Source organism: Ovis aries, chromosome 1 (genome assembly GCF_016772045.2).
Source record: "Ovis aries strain OAR_USU_Benz2616 breed Rambouillet chromosome 1, ARS-UI_Ramb_v3.0, whole genome shotgun sequence".
Classification (NCBI taxonomy): domain Eukaryota; kingdom Metazoa; phylum Chordata; class Mammalia; order Artiodactyla; family Bovidae; genus Ovis; species Ovis aries.
In genome coordinates, this window is record NC_056054.1 from 105483782 (window position 1) to 105504931 (window position 21150).

Consider the following 21150-nt stretch of genomic DNA (forward strand, 5'->3'; position numbering starts at 1 on the left):
GGGTGGGTGAACTGTGTGTGTGTGTGTGTGAAGGGTATGTGTGTGTAAGGAGTGTGTGTGTACAGGGTGTATGTATATGGGGTGTGTGTGTGTACCCATGGTGGGTGAACTGTGTGTGTGTTACCCATGGTGGGTGGGTAAGCGGTGTGTGTAAGGGGTGTGTGTGTGTAAGGTGTGTATGTGTGTTTAAGGGGTGTGTGTGTACAGGGTGTGTGTGTGTGTTACCCATGATGTGTGGGTAAACTTGTATGTATGTGGTACCCATGGTTGCTGGTAAAAGGTGTGTGTGTGTGTGTGGCTGAAGGGTACGTGTGTGTAAGAAGTGTGTGTGTACAGGGTGTATGTATATGGGGGTGTGTGTGTTACCCATGGTGGGTGTGTAAACTTTGTGTGTGTGTGTTACCCATGGTGGGTGGGTAAACTGTGTGTGTGTTTGTGTTACCCATGGTGGGTGGGTAAACTGTGTGTGTGTGTGTGTTACCCATGGTGGGTGGGTGAACTGTGTGTGTGTGTGTTATTCATGGTGGGTGGGTAAACTGTAAGTGTGTATGTGTGTGTGTTATCCACGGTGGGTGGGTACACTGTGTGTGTGTACCTGTGTGTAGGGATAACGGTTCTGGTTTCTCCTTGAGTCTTCGCTTTGTTGAGCACTTAAAGCACTTTATATACTTTATATCACGGTGTTATCCTTTCAAAGAAGTCAACTGAGGCTCAGAAGTTACACGACTGGCCCAAGTTAGACAACCAGTTAAGTAGCCATGATGGCCCCCCTGGGGTTTTAGTAACGTGCCACTCAACTGCACAGGAAAATAATGACAATTTGAGTAGTAAACAACGACTGTTGAGAGCCTGAGTTCAAGGAATTCCAAACCTGTTCGACTCCCTGCAACTTCACCCCATCTTCCGCCCACTCCAGCCCTGTTAGCTTCAGGTCCCGGGGGTCAGCCCTTCCATTGGCTATTGGCTACAGGGCCTCATGCTCATACGAGGGGAAGTAGCCAATCAATGTGGCTCGTCCCCGCCCAGCCAGCCCGCGCTAGATCGCGTAATCGTTGCCCCTCCTGTGGCATTTCGGGAATTGTAGTCCAGTGAAGCATTGCTGCCTGCAGTGAAAGGAGATCGAGAACTACTAGATCCAGCGACCCGAGCGCCGCGCGGTCCAGCTTTTAGGAGTACCCCTCCAACAATCAGGATCTGCAACCAGCATCCAGGAACAGGTGAGAGAGGTCGAGGGCTGGGACCGGAGGCAGGGGCTAGAAACTCGGTCTTAACTCTGTAGCGCAACTTCAAGGCACAGGAGGTCCAGTCTGTTGCGTCGGTGTTCCCCCGTTTTGGGAGTTGGTGGGACGGACTAGCTGACACCGTGGATGTGCAGAAACTCCCGAACTCTGCCATGTGCTTTCCTGGAATCCCAGTATAACTGCACCCTGCTTTGCTCTTCCGCTGCGAACCCTACTCACCCACCCACCCAGTGTTGCTCCGAGGCTGTCAGCACAGTCCTGGCTCTGTGAGGTCCAGTCCCAGAGCCCCAGACTACATGTCCATAGTACCCAGGGGTTCTGCGTTCACGCCTCAAAGCCTGCGCTCCCCTCTCCCTGCCTACCAAGGGAGACTTGGGTTCTAGATTTGGCGCTGCCATTCCCCGGGTACCTCCTACCTCCTAGAGCCTCAGTTTGGCCTCTATAAAAGAGGGTGATTTAAAGATCCTCCCAGCCCCCGGTCCTGAGGTCCTTTACTCTGGATTCTTCAGTCTGTGCTCCAGAATTTGGAGGAAGCAAGCAAGAGTATAGCAATTCCAGAGGCTCCTTTGTGGAGGCGTTGACGGTTTCTCAGCCGGGTAAAGTTACATGGCTTTGAGTCCTAGCCTTCTTATTTTAAGTATGATCAGCTGAGTCTTGGTTACCCAGCCGTACTTTTTGTTCCCTGAGTTTCTTTAAGTGCCCTCCAGCTTAGCCCAGAAGAGAGTGGGGCATTCTGGGTACAGAGGTGGAAGGTTGGAGGGTGACTTGGGGAGCTGACAGCGTGCATCTGCCTCTGGTGCTTGCCCCTGCAGGGAGTGCTCAATGCCCCCTCTCTGTGCCACCCCCCATGCTGCCCCTGTCCCGCTGGCTGAGATCTGTGGGGGTCTTATTGCTGCCAGCCCCGTGCTGGGTGCCCCGGGACAGGTTGCTGGGTCCCCTACGGCGACCCACCCTGGGGCACGGGTGCCCAGTCCTGGGGGCCTGGCACAGTGCCCGCTGCTGGCGGCAAGCGTGGACAGAGGAGCCTCGGTGAGTCTGGCAGGGGTGAGGGGCCTTGGGGAGGGGAGCAGCTGATTAGGTTTCTGACTTGTCCTCCCTCTTGTCAGAGCATTTTACTCCTCCCTCAGAATGAATGGAGACCAGAAATCGGACGCGTTCGCCCAAGAAAGGCAGGATTTCATCCAGCACTTCTCCCAGATTGTCAAGGTGCTGACTGAGGAGGACATTGGGCACCCAGAGACAGGAGATGCCATTACCCGACTCAAGGAGGTGAGGGATTTACAACTCGAGAGGGTGAACCTTTGCAATCTCTGCACATGCGTGGGGTCTCTCTATGGCTCTGGGGTGACTTTTGATAGGTGTGGGAACAGACTTTTATCTGAGAGACTCTGGGTTCATTCTGGAGGGGTCGGAGCCTGGGCAGGTCCAATCAGTCCAGCTTTGTGGTTCTGGTAGGCCAGACATACTGCTTTGCATAGGGGTGGATCGCCCTGGGGGTGAAGGCTTTGATCTGGGTAAGTGTTTGATTTTGTTAAGACAGGGAATTAGGTGTCCAGAAATCATAAGGGGCTATCTTGGCAGGGACCTGGGAGGAAGGGAGGAAGCAGTCTGAAGTGGGGCTGAGTAAAGGTAGTGTTCCATCAGAAACCCCTCCTCTAGGGCAGGAACTATTTGTTGAGATACCTACGTTGCCTGATTCTTTTGGAATATCTAGTGATTCTTTTTGTAATGCCGTCTCATTTGTCTGAGGGAAACTAAGGAAAAGGAAGTCTGTACTTGGATGGAGATTAAAAAGGGAAGTCTTCCCAGTGAATTGCATCTGGTTGATAACAGGGCAGCAGAAGGCAAAATGAGAAGCCCCAGCAGGAGGCAATGCCACTGAAGGAGTAGCGGATGGTCCCCCAGCCTGAGTCCCCTCCAAGCTGTCCTCTGGCTAACCTGGGGAGGAGGGCGCTTGTCTGAGTTAAGTGAGAGGCTTTTTATTGCAGATAGGCTGAACCGTGGAGGGGGGTCGCAGAGGAGGTGGCTGAGAAGGGAGGAATGGGGGTGGGAGAGACCTGAGCTAGCCGCTCTCTTGGCATGCACAAGAGTTTTCCCCGGGTTCAAGCCCTGTCTGGGTTTGGGAGCAGATCTTAATCTCCAGTATGGAGCCTTTCAGTGTTCTGAAGAAGACAACGCAGAGAGAGCCTGGGGACTGGGGAACTTCCTGCTCTGCCCCACGACTTGGAAGAAGCCAGGAGCATAGTAGTTCAGGGGCTGCCTGGAGGAGGGGTTGGGATTGAGGAGGATAAAGTTAGGTTCCCTGGTCTCCGGTGGGAGAAAACAAGGAGAAATCTCAGAATAGCTGCTCCGCAGACCCTGATGCCTTCCTTGTCCCTCTGCTATTCCCCCAGGTCCTGGAGTACAATGCCATCGGAGGCAAGTACAATCGGGGTTTGACGGTGGTGGTAACGTTCCGGAAGCTTGTGGAGCCCGGGAAACAAGATCCTGACAGTCTCCAGCGGGCCCTGACTGTGGGCTGGTGTGTGGAACTGGTGAGAAGGGTGGGGAGCAGCAGGCAAAGACGAGGTTTACTAGAGTGGGGGTGCCCTGGGTGGGATGGGGTGGGACGGGAGGGAAGGGATGGGCCTGAAACTCGGCTTCTCGGTTGTGTTTCTGTGCATCTAGTGTGCTGTGGCCAGACTTAGTGACGAGGGGTTAACAGATGTGGGGAGGCCCTTGTACCAGAAGGTGCGTGTTTCACCTGTACTCTGGCGGTGGGCGCGGGCCTTGGAACTGGCCATGAAGTTGTCAGCTCTTGTGAGTAGAGGACAGCCACAAAAGTGAGATGGTTCTTCTAGATTATTCTATGGCAGAGATTGAATACTGGAAGCCTATTGGTAGTTTTTGAAAATATTTAAAAATTAAGTTCCCTAAATCTAACAAAAGGAGAGATTTCACACGAAACCCCAGATGTCTTGTATCACATGGAAAATTGCTAGATATGGGTCCAGAGTCCCATATAGCAACAGTTGGCCGAAGTTGAATTGAAGCCACTTCCCCAAGACTGGAGATGGACTCTTCTTGTGTGGATCTGTTTTGCTCAGTCTTCTGTGTCCAAGCTCAGTTGGTTCTTGAAGGCGCATGGTTTGTTGACCTGGCCTAAAGTCTCCATTTTAGGCTTCCCAGGGGGACTAGGTTCTGGAGTTGGGGGGTGCTGGGCCCTGAGGAGTGGGGAGATGAGCCCAGGAGGGAAGACGCTCTGGGCTTGGTGAATGACGGTGATCCTGGCCTGTGGAGAGGAGCAGCTGGCCTGAGGGAGGGTGTGATGAGCTCAGCACGGGCCATGCTGTGCTCTTGGCGTGAGCAGATCAGGTGGAGCTGTCTGTCCTGCAGGTGGTAGAATTTCCAGTCTAGAGCTTGGAAGGGAGATGGGGCTATACAGTAGGGATTTGCCTCCAAGGGGGTAAAAGGATGCAGGCCTCACTGAGGAGGGGGGCCCTGGTGACAGAGGTGCCCTTCTAGGGATCGGTGGTGCTGAGGAGCCCATAGCCCCAGACAGCAGGCAGGGAGTGAAGGGCGGGAGGGTAAGGCAGAGCGGTGGGGGGCCCAGCAGTTCACCAGGTAAAATCAGTTGTCACTAACCTTAGCTGCGCTGTGGGTTCACCTGCGGTTGGGTTGGTTGGTTTTGACCAAACTGTGCTGCTTGTGGGATCTTAGATCCCTGACAAGGGATGACCCTTAGTCCTGGCAGTGAAAATGCTGAGCCCTAACCACTGGACTTGCAGGGAATTCCCATGTTTTCTTAAACGCAGCTGTATTGTGGCCACTTCCCCATTTGAGCAGTCCACCATTGTTTTGGATGATTTTTGTTATAATCTCTGCTTTTCTCTTCCTTTCACTTCTACCACATCTCCTTCAACCTCTTACTTTTCTATTTCAGCATTTACCTCCTAAAAACAAGGACATTTGCTTATATAACCACAACACCATTTTCACATCTGTCTTAGTCTGTTTGGGCTGCTATAATAAAATAAGCTGGTTGGATAACATCACTGATTCAATGGACATGAACTTGGGCAAACTCAGAGGTAGTGAGGGACAAGGAGGCCTGGCGTGCTGCAATCCATGGGGCTGCAAAGAGTTGAACACGACCTGGCGACTGAACAACAACAAAATACCAGTGATTGGGTAACTTATAAACAACAGAAAATTTATCTCTTACAGCTCTGAAGGTTGGGATGTGCGAGATTAAGGCACCCATGTGACTGGGTCTTACCAGGAGTCAGACTTCTTTTCCTGATTCATAGCCAGCATCTTCTTGCTATGTCCTCAAGTGGAAGGGGCAAGGGAGCTCTTGGAGGTCTCCTTCATAAGGGCACTAATCCCTTGCATGAGGCTTCCACCCTCATGATCTAAGCACCTCCCAAAGGGTCCACCTTCTAATACTGTTATCTTTGAAGTTTAGGATTTCAGCATAGGAAATTTGGGGGGAAGCATTCAAATCAGAGCAACAGTCGTGATAGTTAACATTGATATAATAATATTATCTAATATATATTCCATATTTAAATATTCATAATTCTCCGATTGTCTACTGTAAGGTTTTTTTTTTTTTTTAAAAAAAACATCTAGGATCCAAGCAGAAGTGATGCATTGCACTTGTTAGTTTTCTTCAGTCTTTAGAATACTTCCTCCATTATAACGGACTTTTTAAAAGTCTAGGCCAATTATTTGATAGAGTGGCTCACAGCCCAGTCTGATTAGTATCTAGAGGAAATAGGCAGGGGAGACATTTTGGTAAGGATGCAGTGTGGGTAATGTGGTGTGTTTCTCATTACTTCCCACTGTAACACATACCTGGGGAGATTACTAAAAAACCCAACCCAATACTGGGGTAAAATCCCTGCAGATTTAATGTTCTCCTAATAAATAGAAAGTGCAGTTGCGGGGCAGAGGAGATTGAGGGCCACGGAATGAATGCCCTTCAGAGATGATCTTGGTTGAGTGGTGCTGGTTGAAACCAGCTGGCCCTTGTAGCCACTCAGGGGAGGCAGTGGAGCTGTGGCTTCAGGGAACAATGCCACTCCACAGAGACACGTTGTAAATAAAATGTGTGCCCCAATGTGGAAAGCCCAGGCCCCACTCCAGGGCGAGGTCAGAGGGAAAGGTGCAGATGGAGAGCTGCTTCCCGAGGACTTGGCCTGGAACGACAACAGCCCTTTCTGCACCGTGCACACCTGAGCTGGTGGGTAGTGGTGGGCACGCCCTCTGAGCCATGCAGACCCACTGGAGCACACACAGGGATCAGGCTGGGGTGAAGGTCTAAACCCATGTCTTCAAGGAATTCCTATAGTGGTCCAGTGGTTAGGGCTCAGCACTTTCACTACTGAAGCAGGGCCCAGATTCAATCCCTGGTCGAGGAACTAAGATCCCACAAGCCACGCAGTGTGGCCAAAAAGAAAAAAAAAACAACAAACCATGTCTTCACAAGCTGTTTGAGGGAGCCGGAATATGTAGCCTGGCTGCTAGAAGTATCTCCAGGAGAAGTTACAGTGCTTCATCCGCTCATGTCTTTCTTAGACAAACATTTATGGACCAGCACTGTGCTGGACTTTGCGAATGCCATGCAGTCAGACACCTTGTCCCTGCCTCGAGGTAGTTCACAGTCCTGCAGGGAGCCAGCATAGTCTGGTACTTTCCAGGAGGCTGGCACTCAGAAGAGGAAGCCCTTTGAGGATGTTTAAGAGCAATGGGTGAAAGTTACCAGGAGTCAGACTTAAGTTCTACCCTATTAGACCCAGGCTCCTAAATGAGCTTCCTGAGGTGGGGTTTTGTTCCTGTTTGCTGGAGCGGGTAAGCAGTGCCCGGAGAGAATGCAGGAACCAGCCTTTCTTGTTCCTGAAGTCATGTAAAGTCACGCTGCATGAAGAAATCTTGCTTGAAATCCTCCCCAAAGTTTTTGGCCAGGGAGGAGTACAGCATATGAAGACATTTCATCATCTCCCTGACACCAGGGATTGTCTGGAGATCTGTTATATCTCTTACTCTGAAAACAAGGGAGCTTTTTGTCCCTTTTTATAGTTGGGAAGCCTGAGCCAAAGAAGTCATACAATTTTCCAAAGTCCCAGAGCCCAGATTAAAAGTCCTCGGTGAACTTCCCTGGCAGTGCAGTGGTTGAGATTCCGTGCTCTCAGTGCAGGGGACACAGGTTCGATCCCTGGTTGGAGAACTAAGATCCCACATGCCACACAGTGTGGCCAAGAAAACCAGTCCTCGGCCTCATCCTGACCTACCTTCTCTGTTCAGTGATTCTTAAAAGCAACATCTCTTACTGGTAGAAGGAACAATCATAAGGAGCCCTGGGACGCTTATTCCACTTTCCATCCTCCTAGCTCCAAGCCTTCTTCCTGGTGTCAGATGACATTATGGACTCATCCCTCACCCGCCGGGGGCAGACCTGCTGGTATCTGAAGGTAAGTGGGCAAGAAGGTAGCGCGGTGGGCATGACAACAGACCACTGGGAAAGGGTCACATGGAGCCTGTGGAGGAGGTGTTGCGGGTTCTTGGTATGAGTCTAGGCCAGAAGTTGATTGCTTGTTTTTCTGTGTCCCTGACAGCCAGGCATAGGTTTGGATGCCATCAATGATGCTTTCCTTCTGGAATCATCCATCTACCGCCTGTTGAAGCTGTACTGTCGGGAGCAGCCCTATTACCTGGACCTGATTGAGCTCTTCCTGCAGGTGTGCTGCAGACGAGGACTCCCGTGGTGGCCTTGGCCTCTATGGGACATTCTTGTCCAGATGAGCCATGCTCACTGTCCTCAATGGGACAGTCTTGTTTTAGGGTGATACCCAGGTTTGCCTGGAAGGGGAAGTAGTTGACGGAGGGAGTGGGGGCGGGTGGTGGCGGCGGCTTCCTTGTGTCTCTGTGATTGAAAGGAGTGGTAAAGGGCATGTGTGTGACTGTGTGGGCCTTGAGTTTGGGAGCCCTCTCTTCCTCCTCCTGTCTTTCTGACCACCCAATTAGCAACTGCTGTGGGCTGTAGGGCCCAAGATTTCAGAGTTCTCCAGCCCTGGAGAAAGCCCAGTTCACAGGCCATCTTCCTGCTCCTTAGAGTTCTTATCAAACTGAGATCGGACAGACCTTGGACCTCATCACAGCCCCCCAGGGCAACGTGGATCTTGGCAGATTCACAGAAAAGAGGTGAGGGACTGTGGGAACCACATCTGGACAGTGAGAGGGAGGGCTGGGAGGGGGTGCACAACCCTTCTAAGGAGTTTATCTTCTCCCTGCACGCAGGTATAAGTCTATTGTCAAGTACAAGACAGCTTTCTACTCCTTTTACCTTCCTGTAGCTGCGGCCATGTATATGGTGAGTGAGCCTCTTTATCCCTTGCTGCCCTGCTCATGTGGGCCTTTCAATAAGGAGGGCACAGAGCAGGCATGCCCCCACTGGGAATGGCTGAGTGATATTGAGCAAGTTACTTAATCTTGCTGAGTCTGTTTCCTCAGCTATAAGATGCGGATAAAATCCCCACCTGTGGGACTAATTATAAAAATGAACTGAGTGGTTTACATGAAAGTGGACAGCCCATCAAGGGGGAACAACGAATTCTCCATCTGTGTTCAGTAGTAGGAGTGGGGAGGGAGAAGACTAGATTCAAAGGCAATCAATGGGGTTAACTATCTATGCTGACCTTCTCCAAGTTTCCTTTCCATAGTGAAAGAATTTGGAAATGGTAAAAAGATTAGGAATAAGGATCAGAGTGACTCAGGGACTGAGCCTTGTGAGAGAAGAGAGTCTGAGGGCCTCCAGAATGGACTCACCTCTGCTGTGACTTGCAAGAAGACCCATAGCTAAAATCAGTGGGATGGAAGGTGGACCGTCAGCCAGGACTTCCTTTATCAGGGAAGCCAAGGATGTCTGAAAGGAGAGAAGACTTGGGGGGGTGCTGTACTGGGGCAAGACCCTCTTCGTGGGAGGAAGCAGCCAGGAAGATGCAGGCACCTCTGGTGTATGACTTGTTAACCCCCTTTTCCCTGTAGGCGGGCATTGATGGGGAGAAGGAGCATGCCAATGCCAAGAAGATCCTGCTGGAGATGGGAGAGTTCTTTCAGATTCAGGTAGGATGGCATGGGGCACTGGCAGAAAACAGGCTCCAGCTTTGCTCCTTCCCTGCCTTACAGTCTCTTCATTCCTTCTTTTCTGCACCCCCTCTGCCCAGGATGATTACCTTGATCTCTTTGGGGACCCCAGCGTGACGGGTAAGGTCGGCACAGACATCCAGGACAACAAGTGCAGCTGGCTGGTGGTTCAGTGTCTGCAGCGGGCCTCTCCAGAACAGCGCCAAATCCTGCAGGTGCCCTAGCGTGTGCTGTGGACCCCCAAGCTGTGGACTAGGGGAAAGAGCAGTGGTTTTTCAATGGGCGTGATTTGACACACACACGCACACACACACGCCCGCCCGCCCTGGCATTTGACAGTGTCAGGAGACATTTATTTTTGTCACTATAACTTGGTGTGTGTGTGTGTGTTTGCCACTAGGATCCCTAGTGGGTAGAAGCCAGAGATGCTGCCAAATACCACACATACAGTAGCTTCCCACAAAGAACTATCTGCCAGAAATTTCAAATGGGCCGAGGGTTGAGAAACCCTGGGGTAGTGGAAGCTGAGGCCTGAACCCCACTGACTGAGTGAGGATTTGGGATGGGGACTGGGGGTGGGGGGTGCTGGAGTTCGAGATCATAGCTACTCAGAGACCCTTGAAACGGGAGGCAGGAATGGAATGAATAAATGGCATTGGAGAAGTTCTGGATGGGGGAGTGGAGGGGACCTAGAGGTGTTGGGGGGAAGGATAATAAGCCCGTTTTCCTACCCCCGGCCCTTTAGGAGAACTATGGGCAGAAGGAGGCTGAGAAGGTGGCCCGAGTGAAGGCGCTCTACGAGGAGATGAATCTGTCGGCTGTGTACATGCAATACGAGGAAGACAGTTACAGCCACATTATGGGTCTCATCGAGCAGTATGCTGCGCCCCTGCCCCCAGCCATCTTCCTGGGGTTAGCACAAAAGATCTACAAGCGGAAAAAGTGACCTAGAGTCTGTGAAGGTGGGGAAGGGAGGCTTCTCAATAAATTATTGTCTAACCTGTGGTTCTTCCGTTTCTGCTTATGCCAGCCAGGGGCGCAGCTTTGTCCAGAATGGGCAGGGTGGGGGTCAGTTGCATGGAAGCCGGAACCTCAGGCTTTGATTTCAGGATCCCCTTGGGACTAAAAGGTCCCTTCAGTGGGACCTTAGAAAGCATCAAAAGCCCTTGAGCTGGGCCTGGGTGGGTGACACAGGCGAAAGCGTCAAGCGCTGGGGGCTGGGTCTGAGCCTCGCCACGCCCATGCGTGGAGGGGCGCGGCTGCGCAGCGCTGGCAGGTCGTCCCAGCCCCCCTCCCCTCCAGTCTGCGGGCTGGGCGGGGACCGCAGCCGCGGAGCCGGATGCGGCTCCAGACGCCGGAGCGGCTGCAGGAGGACCCCGGTGAGGATGGCTTGGCCTGCGGGTGTGGATGGATGGATCGGGGCTCGCGGGTTGGGGCAGGTGAGGGGAGCAGTAAAAAATAGAGAAGGGCTGGGGTGGAGCTGCACCATAGAGACAAGTGCAGAGAGAATGGGACAGACATGCTGGTGTTCGCAGCAGGGTGAAGGTGCACCGCGGCTGTAGGCTGGAGCCTGGAGCCTGGAGCCGAGGCCCGTGCCGGCCGGCCTGCCCCGCTGGAGTTGACAGGCTGATGGTTGCTCCTGCAGCTTGGGCCTTTCCCCCACGCCTGCCCCTTTCCTGCATCAACCAGCCGAACGCACCTCCCCCAACCCCATTTCAGATCATCTGGGCGGGGCCTCTCGACCCCTTCCCCTGGGAGTGGGGCTGGGCCAGATTGCAGCAGAGAGGACCAGGGTCCCTTCTGGGTCCCATCCTTTTACAAGCCTCCGCACCTCCAAGGAGATCGAGGACGCAGCCGCATTCTCTGACCCTCCCCGCCCCATTCTCCGGGGTGGGGGTTACATTCGACTCCACCTGCAAACACTGCAGCGGAAACTAATAGCCAGTCGATGTCTGTTTGCATCTCATTTAAATATTGTCCAAGGCGCCCTTCCATGCCTGCCCCAGCACCTAAGTCACCTTGGTGTTCTTCCCGCGGCCCGCACCCTCCCTGGCTGGGTTTCACTATCCCTCTCTTCTAGGGCTGCATCTGCGGTTGCCAGGCAAGTGGATGTGAGAGGGCTGATCCTCCTCATTCTCTAGAGGCCATCCTGTCGCCGCCGGCACCATGCTGTCCCCTCAGAGGGCTTTACTCTGCAACCTCAACCACATCCACCTCCAGCATGTCTCTCTAGGCCTGCATCTGTCCCGCCGTCCGGAGCTCCGGGAGGGGCCCTTGAGCACATCCCCTCCCCCAGGGGACACCGGGGGCAAGGAGAGCCGGGGCCCCTGCAGTGGGACCTTGGTGGACGCCAATTCCAACAGCCCAGCAGTGCCCTGCCGATGTTGCCAGGAGCATGGGCCAGGCCTAGAAAACCGGCAGGACCTAGCACAGGAGGAGGAGGGGGCTGCCTCTCCCTCAGACCCGGGCTGTTCCTCCTCTCTCAGCTCCTGCTCAGATCTTAGCCCCGATGAGTCCCCCATCTCAGTCTACTCCAGGGACCTCCCTGGCAACGAGGATGTTCACCCTCAGCCCAGCATCGTTCCCCTGGAGCAAGGCTCCCCTTTGGCTTCTGCGGGCCCAGGCACCTGCTCCCCAGACAGCTTTTGTTGCTCTCCGGATTCCTGCTCTGAAGCTTCCTCTCCATCCGGTCCAGGCCTGGACTCCAATTGTAATGCCCTGACCACTGGCCAGGACCTCCCTTCCCCAGGGCTAGAGGAAGAGGAGGAGGCCGAGGAGCAGGACCTCCCTACCTCTGACCTCCCAGAGGCTGATGATGAGAAAATCGATGCTGGGAAAACCGAACCCAGTTGGAAAATCAACCCCATTTGGAAAATCGACAAAGAGACAACTGATGCTAGCTGGAAAATCACTGAGAACAATAACTCGGGTTGGAAAGTCAATGGGAATACTATTGAATGTTGGAAAACTGAACCTGGAAAATTCGACTCCAGTTGGAAAACCAATACAGAAATAACTGATTCTGGTTCGAAAACTGATGCAGGGAAAATTGATGGGGGATGGAGAAGTGACGTCAGCGAGGAGCCGGTGCCCCACCGGACAATCACGTCCTTCCATGAGCTGGCCCAGAAGCGCAAGCGGGGCCCAGGGCTGCCCCTCGTGCCGCAGGCCAAGAAAGACCGCAGTGACTGGCTCATCGTCTTCTCTCCCGACACCGAGCTGCCCCCCACAGGCTCGCTCGGCAGCTCCCAGGCACCTCCCCGGGAAGTTACCACCTTCAAGGAACTCCGGTCCCGAAGCCGGGCTCCGCCCCCGCCAGTCCCGCCCCGAGACCCCCCAGCTGGCTGGGCCTTGGTTCCACCTCGGCCCCCACCGCCACCCGTCCCTCCTCGGAGGAAGAAGAACCGACCTGGGCTGCAGCCCATAGCAGAGGGGCAGCCCGAGGAGGGCAGGGCGGGCAGCCCTGCTGCTGGTGAGGAGGCCCCAGCTTCAAAGGAGCCGGAGCAGCCAGGTCCTCAGGCTGGCACTGAAGGTAAGTGGCCATAGGAGGTGGCGAGAGGAGGGCTGGCCTTTGGCCTCCCTACACCTCCAAAGCTTCCGACCCGACCCCCTGTCTGCCCTCCATTCTGTGTGTCCTATCCCACCCATCCTTCCCGTCCCCTGCTACCGGGAGCGCTCCGGGAAAGGGAAACTGGGTGGGTCCTTGGGTTACGGGGGGACTAACTCTTTGCTCCCTCTTTCTCCCGCCCCTCCTTGCCTGGCTGCCCATCCCGCTGGCCTCCTTCCCCTCCGCATCTGCCCCGCCAATCCCGCCTGCAGCCGGTCCCCTCCTGCTCCCTCGGCCCCTGGTTTTTCGGTTCTCGGCTGACGGGCGCCCCCTGTTGCAGGGTGGGAGCGCGGCCGCAGCTGGGTCTCTGCTCCTGGCGCCTCTGGCTAGCTGGCCAGGCGCTGGGCTGCGGCTCCTGGGGGCACCGAGTACCCCGGAGGAGCAGCTGCTGCCCGTTCGCCTGTCCCCGGTGGGGGCCTATTCGCCTCCGGCTAGGGGGGACCTTCCCTGCCTGGCCAGCCCTGAGCTGGCACTGCTGCTGTCCCCGCTCTTTCCCAGAAGTAGCACCTTCCCCCCCGTGGCTTCCCCACCCTGCCAGGTACCCGCCCCCCCGCTGCCACGGCCACCTCGTCCGCCGAAGGCCCCTCGCTGGACCAGGAGCCCACCGCCTCCGCCCAGGCTACGTAAGACGGATGGGGGCCAGCCCCGCGGGCCACGCCTCAGGCGGGGCTGCCCCGCCCACTCCAAAGCCCCACCCATCCTCGGCCAGACCTTTGCTTTAGTTTTTTCCCGGGTTACCCGGCTGGGTCCAGCTCTTCGACCTGGGCGATTCCAAGATCATTGGTCCTGGGGAGTCTGGTCTTGCTAACTCCCCGTGCTGGGCGAAGTTTGCTGTTTTCCCAGCTGTGTGGCCGGGACATAGTGGATACAGGCTTAGCCGGCTTCCACGCACAGCTTAAGGGCGTCCCAGCAAGTCCATTGTTAAGGACCTTGGGTCACACCCTCTGTGAAATTCCCTGGCCAGTGTAGTTCGAGCCTGACCCTCACCTTGTACGGGAAGGGTGAAGGGTGAAGTTCCCTCAGCTCACTGGCCGAAGGGGGTTCTGGTCACTCCTTCCCCTTGGGGCCAGCCCCAGTGGGCTGCAGCAAGAGGCCCTCCGCCTAGCTGGCGCAGGACCCAGGTTTCCCCTTTCCGGCGCCTTCCAGCCTCCCAATCCTTGGGTCTGCTCTCCCTCCGTCTCTCCTCCCATTCCCGTCTGTCTGTCTTTCCATTGGTCCAGGCTCCCCACGTGCTCCCTGGGTCCCCGCGGACCTGACGTCCCCCCCTCCCCAGCCACCGCCCGCCAGGGGGTGGGGGGAGTGGCGGGCACAAGGCTGCCCCTCCCTTCCCTGCCCTGTCATCTCCCGCCTTTCAGGGCCCAGCCTGGCAGGCGGGAGGGAGGTGAGCACGGTTGCCCCACGCTGGGACTTCCGGGATCGAGGAGTGGGAGCTGGGCCGTGAGGAAGGGAAATGGGAACAGAGAAGTGGGGAGCAGGGCGGCAGTACTGAGATACGTGCAGGTTTTCACTCCGGGAGCTGCCCTGTGCTCCCCGCAGCCCTAGACTCCTTTCCCCAAGACTTCAGGGGCGGGGGTGTCTAGGCCCATAGGCGATGACCCCTGTGAACGCCTGGAGTCCTCGGGGGTGACCCCTGGTAAGTGTCAGTCGTTCTTCCCTTATCCCAGGCCGTAGTTCCTGGTCATTTGCCGGCATCCCCGGGGCCCAGCGACTGTGGATGGCAGAAGCCCAGAGTGGGACTGGCCAGCTGCAGGAGCAGAAAAAAGGTAGGACACCCTGACTTTTGACCTTTGGTTTGGAAATCAACTTCCCCTCACTTAGGCCCTCCTCTCTCGGTCAAATTGTGTGAACTGGCCTCTCCGAGTCCTTCGGGGTTTGCCTGGGGAGAGATAAGGGGCTTTGACACTACTCTTTCCTGGCCCCCCTCCCAGGTCTCCTGATAGCTGTTAGTGCTTCAGTGGATAAAATCATCTCTCACTTTGGGGCCGCCCGGAACTTGGTTCAGAAGGTGAAGGTGCCTGTAGGGAGGGTGTTGGGGGGTGAGGAGGGGCATTGTAGCTCTGAGGGTGCAGGGGAAGGCTGGAGGTATCCCTGGACCCATGCCCATTGCGCTGCCTCCAGGCCCAGTTGGGGGATAGCCGTCTGAGCCCAGACGTGGGGCACCTGGTGCTGACCACCCTCTGTCCGGCCCTCCATGCTCTGGTGGCCGACGGGCTGAAGCCTTTCCGGAAAGACCTCATCACTGGGCAGCGGCGGAGCAGCCCCTGGAGTGTGGTGGAGGCGTCTGTGAAGCCAGGTGAAGGGGGGGAGTGTGGGACTGGGCGGAGGGCAGGGCTGGGGTCTGGCTGACAGCGGCCTGTGTCCTCAGGCTCCAGCACTCGTTCCCTCGGCACCCTGTATAGCCAGGTCAGCCGTCTGGCCCCGCTGAGAAGCAGCCGTAGCCGCTTCCACGCCTTCATCCTGGGCCTCCTCAAGTGAGTGGCCTTCTTTCTGGTGTCCCTCCCGCAGCCTGGGGACTGCAGGGTTGTCCTGGGTGGGACATATGGTGGGTGCCCCATGTCCCCAGAGAAGGCCTTCCCTGTCCTAGTCTTATTTCCCATCCTCCACCCACAGGGGGCTGGTGTCCCTGACTTCTATTCCCTCCTCTCTCCCCCAGCACTAAGCAGTTGGAGCTGTGGTTTTCCAGTCTCCAGGAAGATGCAGGTCAGCGGCTCGAATGGGAGAGGATGGGCTTGCTAGACTAGGGGAAGTAGGAAAAGGGATCTCTTCTGATGGTTCCCCCTGATGCCGGAATGCTTTTGATCCAGATCTCCAATCTTACTACTCTTCTGCTTGGAACTCTTTTTGAAAAATTAATTTATTATTTATTTGGTTGCATTGGGTGTTCATTGCTTTGCATGGCTTTCTCTAGTTACAGCTAGTGGGGGCTATGCTTCATTGCTGTGAGTGGGCTTCTCATTGTGGTGGCTTCTCTTGTTGCAGGCACAGGCTCTAGGGTGCTTGGGCTTTAGTAGTTGCAGCACATGGGTTTATCTACTCCGCGGCACGTGGAATCTTCCCAGACCAGGGATTGAACCTGTGTCCCCTGCATTGGCTGGGGGATTCTTATCCACTGCACCGCCAGGAATGTCCTGCTTAGAACTCTTTTAAGGAGTCTTATTAATAGGAGGAATGACCCTAATCCTTGCTCTAACCTGCAGAGACTTGGTTATCCGGCCTTTGCCTTCAGGTCTGGGGCTTTCCCTGGTCGACAGTCTCCTTTTCAGTTCTTTCTGCCCCAGGGCCCTACTTTTGCTGTGCCTCCTCTTCCAGCAGGGCTTCCTGCTCCTCCTGCCTCCTCATTAACTTTCATTCATCCTTTGGGTCCTTCTTCAGTGAGGCTCCACCCCCATTCCCTACCCCACCTACCCATTTCGCTTCCATGGCCCTCAAGTCCTCCTTTTTGTTACTTATATACTTGCTACTGGGCATCCCAAATGGCACTCGTGGTAAAGAATCTGCCTGCCAATGCAGGAGGGAGACGAAGGTTCGAACCCTGGGTTGGGAAGATCCCCTGGAGGAGGGGACAGCATCCACTCCAGTATTCTTGCCTGGAGAATCATGGACAGAGGAGCCTGGCGGGCTATGGTCCATGGAGTTGCAAAGGGGCACGACTGAATCGATGCAGCCTGCATGCATACTTGTTGCCACACCCCTCTCTGGGTGGGGGTTCCACAGCAGGGAGGTGGCAGCCCTGGAGTCCCCCTCTCTCTGCCCCAGTGGAGAGCGAGGCCCAGGAGGGTGTTTGTTGACTTCCCAGCTGAAGCCCTTGGACAAGGCCCAGAGCAGGGGCTGATGGTAGCCTGCTCTTTCCCAGGCCTGCTGTCCCTCCTGTACCTGCCCACTGGCTTCTTCTCCCTGGCCCGGGCTGGCTGCCCCTCCTTGTCCACGGAGCTGCTGCTCCTGCTGCAGCCGTTGTCGGTGCTCACCTTCCACCTGGACCTGCTCTTTGAACACCACCACCACCTGCCCCTGGGGCCGCCTCAGGCCCCACCCCCACCAGGCTCGCCTCCGGCCCTGCAGCAGACTGTGCAAGCCGTGCTGCACTGGGGGGGTCGGCTGGCCCAGAGCCTCCGGGGGGCTTCTGGGGAGGCCCCTCCGGGCCCTTCAGCCCCCTCAAGCTCTCCCAGCCCCTGCAGCTGGTGGGAGCAGCTGACCCAGGCCTCCCGGGTCTATGCGTCTGGTGGTGCCGAGGGCTTGCCTCTTCCCCGGTGGGGGTCCAAGCGCACCCAGACTGCAGCTGAGGCCGCACCGGAGAGGTCCCTGCACACAGAGGAAGCAGCACCAGGCAGAGGCGTATGGCTGGGGAGACTGTTTGGAGTGCCTGGGGGCCTTGCAGAAACTGAGAGCGGAGCCCCGAAGTCCAGGTAATGGGGTCCCTGGCCCCCTCCATGACCTCTGACTCCCTCTCAGAGCCCTCAGTCAGCCCAATTTGTTTTTGGTGCACTGGGTGCTGGCAGGATCCTGACCAGGGACTGCGCGCAGGCCCTGGCAGTGAAAGCAGAGTCCTAACCTTTGGACCACCAGGGAACTCCCTCAGTCACTCTTAATTTGAAACTCGGTAGGGATCCTTTAGGTCCGAGGTTGACAGCCTGGCTTTTCTACAGCCATGATGGTTATATTCTTAAGTCATGAACTTTTAACAGTTATTAAATACCTGCATGATATTGTCCACTTTTCCTCTTGGCTCTCAAAGCCAAAAATACTTTCTGGCTCTTTAGAAAAAAAGGAAATATTTGCGGACTCCTGCTCCAGGGTTTGACCATTGGTGGCTCAGTGGCTTCAGGTACTCTTTAGTGACCCTCTGGAGCTAAGCCTGCTGGTTCCGTAGGTCCCTTTGTGGCTTTTGGTGTGGTAGACCTTGCCACACTGCCCTCAGCAGTGACCAATTCCTGACCTCTTGAACCACAGTTGGGTCCCTCAGCCTCTCCCTCCCTCCAAAGTCCCAGATCCTTGGTTATTTTGTGGAGGTGGGCTGACCTCTGTGACCCTTCATCCTTTCCTCCAGGAGACCATCCAGCTGGTTGCCCCCGACAGTGAGTGTGTTGGCTCTGGTGAAGCGGGCGGCACCTCCTGAGGCTCCCTCATCTCCTAAGGAGCTTGAGGTCTCAGAACCTAGCACGGCGCAGACCCACAGGTAAGGAGGGTCAGGGAGAAGCACTGGTGTGCACGTGTTATGTTACATGTGTGGGTTTTTCTGACTTCACAGTGTGGGTGGGAGGTGATGTAGTCAGACAGTGCTTGGTTCGCATTGCATCTTTGCTGTTTATTATTAGTGTGATACTAGTTTCTCTGAACCTTTAGTTTCTTTTTCTGTAAAAAGAGGATACTTTATATTTTTGTAATGGTTGTTATGAAGACTAAACGTGATTTTATAAAAGTATTAGGCACATGGAACATGCCCAGTTACTGGCCAGTTTTATTACTGTATGAGTGTACCATGAATGCGTGTGTGTCCCCTGGGGGACTGGGCTTCCCTTTAGTGGGGCCTTCTAATTTGGCACCAGGGGCTGTGTCATCTTTAGGGTCTGGCTTCTTTTAGGTTCTCAATCCACTGAATTTGGCTTCTTTCCTCGGGGGGCTGTTCTGGGTCTTCGTCGCTGCTCGGGTTCCTCTCTAGTTGTGGCGCGGAGGCTTCTCAAAGCTCTGGCTTCTCTTGTTGTGGAGCAGGGCTCTAGGGTGCAACAGCTTCAGTAGTTGTGACTCCTGGGCTCTAGAGTACAGGCTCAGTAGCTGCGGTGCGTGGGCTTAGCTGCACTGTGGCATGAGGGATCTTCCTGGATCAGGGATGGAATGCATCAGGTATGCATTGCAGGGGGACTCTACTACTGAGTCATCAGGGACACCCCTGAATCAGGTTTCTTGATTTTCCATTCAAGTACTTTTCAAGCACATACTATGCACTTAGCATTATACTGGAGGAGGGAATGCAAAGGGAAACCTGTTGGAATCTCTGCCCTCAAGGAGCTTGTACTCCAGTGGGGATACCAGTTAATAAATCAGCACTTACCATATGTGCTAAAGACTCTGGGGAAGGAAGATAGCCCTTTGAGCCATACAGACAGGGCTTCTTCCTGAGGTCTGGGGACTCAGAGAAGCCTAGTGATGGTGTGGGCTATGAATCTTGCAGAAGGGATAGGATGCCAAGGTGGAGAAGGCAAAGTGCGGTAAGTGAGGAACTATGAGTACATGGCTGGAGTGGAGGATCCTGGCAGTGGTGATGGGGAGGTCAGAGGTGTCAGCAGACCAGTGAAGGAAGCTGGGTATCACTCCAAGGCAGTGGGAGGCAATTAAAGGGTCTTAAGCCCAGGGATGATAAGTTTTAGAAGGATCTCTACTGCTGTGTGGAGAATGGAGAGGGTGGTCAGGATTCAGGCAGACCAGTTAGATATATGCCAGTGGTCCAGAGAGTATAGAGGCCTAAACTAAGATAATGGCAGTGAAGCTGAAGATAAAGAGAGTGGTGGGAGAAACCAACATCAAACAGGTTTTGGTGATTGATTGGATGTAGAGACTGAGATCCCTTTTTACCAGGAATAACTGTATAGGTGATGCCATTTACGACTATAGGGGACCTAAGAGGAGGGACTAGTTTGGAGGGTTAAGATGAGTCATTTAGTTTGCATATGTTGAATATGAAGCACCAGAGAAGTGCAAATTACATTAAATAACGAGCTAAACAGTGGGTCTGGAGCTTAGGAGAGGGCTGGGGCCCCAAACAAATCAGCGTTGAAAAGACTTGGTCCCCATGAGCCCAACTGATGTTTACTGAGCTGAACCAACAGGGACATACATACCGTGGAGGTGGGGAGGTGAGGCTGGCGACAGGCACCCCCACCTCACTTCATTCCAGCGTCTCCCTCTGGCTCCTCACAGGGCAGTCCGGGCTCTCTGTGACCACACTGCTGCAGGACCTGACCAGCTGAGCTTCCAGCGAGGGGAAGTGCTGCGTGTCATCGCCACTGTGGACGAGGACTGGCTCCGCTGTGGGAGGGATGGAGCGGAGGGGCTGGTACCCGTGGGGTACACCTCCCTTGTTCTCTAGGCCTAGCACCTTTTCCTTTCCTGCACCTCTCTCTCCCTTCTGTCACCTGGGAATGGAATGGCCTGTGAATACTCACCCATGTATACTGACTGTCCCCAAAGTACCTTCCCTGTCTGTAAAATGACACTTTCCTCTCATAGCCATTTCTGCTAATATCTAAAATAAACTTTTCCTTCCCTCCCATACCCATCTATAAGGTGAAATCTGCTCTTTGAAAATATATAAAAAGGAATTTCCCTCCATGCCATCTCTTTCCTCTTTCCAATCTGTATTCTGCAAAATGGAAATCTAGCCCCCCTCTATCTTCTTCCTTCGTAAGTGGACTGCACCTCTATATATGCCTCAGTTCCCAAGACTTGAAGGGCCTGTGTAGTCTTCTTCCTGTGTATGGAACCTTCCCCCACCTCACCCATCCCATGTTGCCTGTATTTATGATGTACTCATGCTGGACTAGGTGCTGAAGTCTGGACACCCCTGGTGGGTGGGCCTGTGGTGTTGGTCTGTCTCCTTCCTCCTTTGTCCCAATAAAGAGTGGGAGTTGAATGTGTCGTCACTGTGGGTTTCAGGACATAGGCTATGGGGGAGGGGTGGGAGGCTGTGTCTTGGGGAGCCCAAGGGAGATGCTTCTTTCCTAGCTGGGTCTAGTTCTGTTCCCTGAGAGGTAGCCCCTGATTGGTGCTGACTCACTGAAGTGCATCTCTAGTCTGAGACTTGATTGCTTTGCTTAGACTGATAAGTAGGAGCCTGAGTAGATACGGGAGAGCTGGGAAGACTTAGTCCATGAAATTGTACTTGCAAGCTTCATAGCTGAGGTGATGGGAAAGATTAAAAGGTGTTAAAAAGGGACACATTTTTTTTTTCTATTTAATATCACCATTCCGTGGTGATATAATTTTAGGAAGCATAATAACTTGACATCTATTACTTTGTTAGGAATTAATGAGTTTCCTTTCAGTCTGTTGAAATGAGAATAGCTAAACGCTCTAGAGCCTGGAGGATGGGGGTAGAAATCACTACAGATGATTGCCTACAGGAGAATTACTAAAAGATTAGAAGAATAGAAAGCTATAATCAGCTAATAGGAAAGTTAGGGG

The 21150-nt window shown here is 54.4% G+C and overlaps 2 protein-coding genes and 1 long non-coding RNA gene across 13 annotated transcripts; 2 read left to right on the plus strand and 1 right to left on the minus strand.

The window, feature by feature from the left end:
• The first annotated feature begins 1188 nt into the window (after positions 1–1188).
• On the plus strand, positions 1189–10373 carry FDPS (farnesyl diphosphate synthase). Of its 3 annotated transcripts, none has more exons than XM_004002589.4 (10): positions 1189–1217; positions 2348–2510; positions 3635–3775; positions 7616–7696; positions 7841–7963; positions 8338–8426; positions 8523–8595; positions 9270–9347; positions 9449–9583; positions 10114–10373. In XM_004002589.4, the coding sequence occupies exons 2-10, from the start codon at positions 2370–2372 to the stop codon at positions 10312–10314; spliced, it is 1062 nt and encodes a 353-aa protein (XP_004002638.2). In that variant the 5' UTR covers positions 1189–1217; positions 2348–2369; the 3' UTR covers positions 10315–10373. The 3 variants fall into 3 exon arrangements, with proteins under 3 accessions (XP_004002638.2, XP_042111160.1, XP_004002637.3); XM_042255226.1 differs by having other exon boundaries at positions 2369–2510; XM_004002588.6 differs by having other exon boundaries at positions 1193–2270.
• Positions 4122–14156, minus strand: LOC121820538 (uncharacterized). 4 transcript variants are annotated; one of them, XR_009600510.1, is made up of 3 exons: positions 13963–14156; positions 10369–10513; positions 4122–9620 (listed from the first exon to the last, which is right to left on the minus strand). It is a non-coding gene; the product is annotated as an uncharacterized LOC121820538 (long non-coding RNA). The 4 variants fall into 4 exon arrangements; XR_009600511.1 differs by having other exon boundaries at positions 10369–10545; XR_009600509.1 differs by lacking the exon at positions 10369–10513.
• Positions 10669–20599, plus strand: RUSC1 (RUN and SH3 domain containing 1). 6 transcript variants are annotated; one of them, XM_027976147.3, is made up of 11 exons: positions 10669–10807; positions 11449–12900; positions 13188–13598; positions 14640–14738; positions 14904–14986; positions 15094–15268; positions 15341–15446; positions 15629–15675; positions 16829–17378; positions 18020–18148; positions 19888–20599. In XM_027976147.3, exons 2-11 carry the CDS (start codon positions 11535–11537, stop codon positions 20054–20056), a joined length of 3135 nt encoding a protein of 1044 aa, XP_027831948.1. In that variant the 5' UTR covers positions 10669–10807; positions 11449–11534; the 3' UTR covers positions 20057–20599. The 6 variants fall into 6 exon arrangements, with proteins under 6 accessions (XP_027831948.1, XP_027831941.1, XP_027831954.1 ...); XM_027976140.3 differs by having other exon boundaries at positions 10669–10747; XM_027976153.3 differs by having other exon boundaries at positions 10669–10747; positions 14904–14980.
• Positions 20600–21150: the final 551 nt, after the last annotated feature.